Source organism: Salvelinus sp. IW2-2015, unplaced genomic scaffold (assembly GCF_002910315.2).
Source record: "Salvelinus sp. IW2-2015 unplaced genomic scaffold, ASM291031v2 Un_scaffold1307, whole genome shotgun sequence".
NCBI lineage: Eukaryota > Metazoa > Chordata > Actinopteri > Salmoniformes > Salmonidae > Salvelinus > Salvelinus sp. IW2-2015.
This window is the reverse complement of record NW_019942831.1, coordinates 18,917-22,667: the sequence shown is the minus strand read 5'-3', so window position 1 is coordinate 22,667 and position 3,751 is coordinate 18,917. Positions and strand designations below refer to the sequence as shown.

Genomic DNA, 3,751 nt, shown 5'->3' with positions numbered 1-3,751 from the left:
GTTTGTTTGTTGTGTGTGGTGTGCTTGCTTCCGCAGCGTGTGTTTAACAAGATTCAAAATTCACTTCTGCACCAGAAGCACCCTCCCAGTCCCACCCGCGCGTTCAATAACAACCTATAAACACCCCTGAGGCTTCAATACCAACACACACACACACGCCAAACTTTTCACTAAACCTACCCATGACACCCTTTGTTAAACCCCCTAGGTCGATGTCCGCGCCCCGCAAATTCTTTATTAGCATAATAGATAAAAAAATTGCCATAAATATCCACCAGTTTAAGCTAGAGATTATCTTCTTCTTTTTTTTGCATTGGAATGCGTGCTGTAACGATCGTTCGTCTGAGGAAGAAGGAGTAGACCAAAGCCCAGCGTGGGTACGTGTTCATGATGTTTATTATCACACTGAACACTGAAAAAAAACAAAAGTGGAACAAAACGCAACAGTTCTGTCAGGGTACTCACACAAAACAGAAAACAACTACCACAAAACACAGGTGGGGAAAAGGCTACCTTAAGATATGGTTCCCCAATCAGAGACAACGATAGACAGCTGCCTCTGATTAGAACCACACCCGCCAAAACACATAGAATAGACAACATCGAACAAAAACATAAGAATGCCCACCCCAACTCACGCCCTGACCAACCAAAATAGAGACATAAAAAGGATCTCTAGGTCAGGGCGTGAACAGCGTCTCAACCCACTGCATCTGCAGGATTACGCGCTCCACACATCTGCAGCGGAAGGAGACCGAGCTAGAGCGGTATTTGTCAGTACCATTGAGACCTCCCGAAAATCAGTCTTCTCCCAAAATCATCTGTAGCAGCCGAACGATTGGCCTACAAAACTATTGTGACCCCTCGATGGATGTTCTCCGCCCCACCGCAAGTGTCTTGGGACTCGCCTGAAGCTCAGTACTGCCAACTTCTGTCGTGTAGCATTTTTTATTAAATATTTTTTCATATTTATAAAATAAAATTCTAAATTCAAATACCCTAAATGATCATGGTATGCACCTTCTTAAGAAAGTCCATATAGTTTAGTCAGACCCCCCCCCCCCCCCTCCCCTCCCCTACCCCCCGGCTTTAGACTGTTATGGTTTTTTCCTTTATCAAACTTCTCAAACACCTCTTCTCCATCCACACACGGCACAACACGCCCCAAACAGTCAGTGGTTTGTGGTCTGCCTGTGGGGATTACTATAATTAGCTGCCAGAGGGAGATATGGGTTTAATTCTGAACACCACATAATAACAGCAGAAGTAACAAGAGGTGGAGAATGAGACCGAACACCAACACAACCACTCCAGCATCTGCAGAGAAGAGGGAGGGTAGAGTAGAGCACGGGAGGAGAGAGACGAAGCGAGGGTGAGAAGGTGTGAGAGGAAGTAAGGAAAATATGTGCACACACACACACACACACACACACACACCCTCTCACTGCATGTGTGTCAAAGAGATATTGTCCCTGTCCCTGATGGGGTGCTGCCATCACCATCACCATCAGAGCCATGCAGAAATAACCCCTATGTGCTGGCAAGAGGCTTTTTGGCCTAGGTGTTTGGCCTACTTTGGTCTGCTTTGGCCTGTTTTGAGAGTGTGGAGCGTATTCTGTATTCTGTGAGCTGGAACAGACAGGAAAGAGGATTTGCTTCCCGTGAGCCCATCGTCTGCTCTGCCTAGCATGACAACGCTGTGTGTGTGTGTGTTTGCCTGTCCGTATGCATGTGCGTTTGTGTGTGTGTGTTTGCGTAACTGTGTGCATGAGCGATTGTGTGTCACTGAAGCGCATGAAGGGAGAAGTGATGAGAACAAGCTGACATGGTAACCCAGGAGCCCTCCATACTCTCTTGCACACACACACACACACTCACACACTCACACTCACACTACATTACAGTAATGTACACTCACTATCTTCCTCATATGCTTACTCAAAAGCACACACAGACCCACTGACATCTTTCTCATACATACTCAGATGTTAGGAGCGAGACGGAGGGGTGACCATGTGATGGACGCTCCTCACACACAACACACACACACAGCCTGCTTGCCAAGAGGGGATCATGACAGCCAGTGTCTGTCAAGCTGTCTGCTGTAGGGCAGGACAGCCTCATAGTGTATTTTCTAGTCTGTCTGTCTCTCTCTAGCTGGCAGGCCAGCTAACAGACAGACAGACAGACATGTCTATATGACACGTTTCACATGACCAGGTTATATTAWGATACAACGCCGCTAGCTAGCTGACTTTATTTACTGAACAAAAATATAAACGCAAYGTGTAAAGTGTTGGTCCCATGTTTCATGAGCTGAAATAAATTATCCCAGAAATGTTCCATACGCRCAAAAARAATTGTACACAAATTTGTTTTCATCTCTGTTCGTGAGCATTTCTCCTTTGCCAAGATAATCCATCCACCTGACAGGTGTGGCATATCAAGAAGCTGATTAAACAGCATGATAATTACACAGGTGCACTTTGTGCTGGGGACAATGAAAGGCCACTCTAAAATGTGCAGTTTTATCACACAACATAATGCCACAGATGTTTTTGAGGGAGCATGCAACTGGCATGCCTACTGCAGGAATGTCCACCATAGCTTTTGCCAAATAATTTAATGTTCATTTCTCTACCATAAGCCGCCTCCAACGTCGTTTTAGAGAATTTGGCAGTACGTCCAACCGGGCCTCACAACCGCAGACCACATGTATTGTGTCGTGTGGGCGAAGGGTTTGTTCACAATGTTGACATCAGCAGAGTGCCCCATAGTGGTGATGGGGTTATGGTATTGGCAGGCATAAGCTACAGACAACGAACACAATTGTATTTTATCGACGGGGAATTTGAATGTACAAAAATGCTGTGACGAAATCCTGAGGCCCATTGTGAGGCCATTTTTTTAAAGGGTTCTGTGACCAATAGATGCATATCTGTATTCCCAGTCATGTGAAATCCATAGATTAGTGCATAATGAATTTATTTCAATTGACTGATCTCCTCATATGAACTGTAACTCAGTAAAATCTTTGAAATTGTTGCATTTATATTTTTGTTCTGTTTATATTGGGGCTCCCGAGTGGCACAGCGGTCTAAGGCACTGCATCTCAGTGCTAGAAGTGTCACTACAGACCCTGGTTCGAGTCCAGGCTCTATCACAACCAGCCGTGATTGGGAGTCCCACAGGGCGGCACACATTTGGCCCAGCGTTGTTAGGGTTTGGCCAGGGTAGGCCGTCATAGTAAATAAGAATGTGTTCTTAACTGACTTGCCTAGTTAAATAAAGGTTAAATAAAAATATGAGAGGTGTATCCTTCATGCTATGCTCTAGGGTCATTAAGTAGTGATGGGTTGATGTGGTTACTGACTCAATTTATTTTGTTTCTGCCCCCCTCTATCTTCCCCTCTCCTCCTCTTCCTTTTCCTCTCTCGCTCCCATCCTATCTTTCATGCTCTCTTTCTCTCCCCCCTCGCCTCTCTCTCCAGCTCCTGGCTAAGAAGGTGTTCACCCTGTACTCTCTGGCAGTGCAGCAGCTGTCCAAACAGGACCACTATGACTTTGGCCTGCGTGCCCTGACCTCGCTGCTCCGCTACGCTGGCAAGAAGAGACGTGTCTGCCCCGACGTGGCCGACGAGGAGGTACAGTGAAACGACTCACTTCAACTGACCGGGGTATACAGTAACAGCACTGCAAGTGACTGCAGAGTACTACACAGCTATTGGGTTCAATTAGATGACATGTGAGT

General features: G+C 46.1%; 1 protein-coding gene across 1 annotated transcript in view; it reads left to right on the top strand.

Annotated features, from left to right (window-relative positions):
• Positions 1-3,751, top strand: part of LOC112070379 (dynein axonemal heavy chain 2-like) — a gene marked incomplete at its 3' end in the record, with an annotated part of 17,143 nt that overhangs the window by 11,142 nt on the left and 2,250 nt on the right. The window contains exon 11 of the mRNA XM_070438946.1: positions 3,492-3,644. Within this exon, the coding sequence (XP_070295047.1) occupies positions 3,492-3,644 (153 nt within the window). The remainder of the gene's footprint in view (positions 1-3,491; positions 3,645-3,751) is intronic.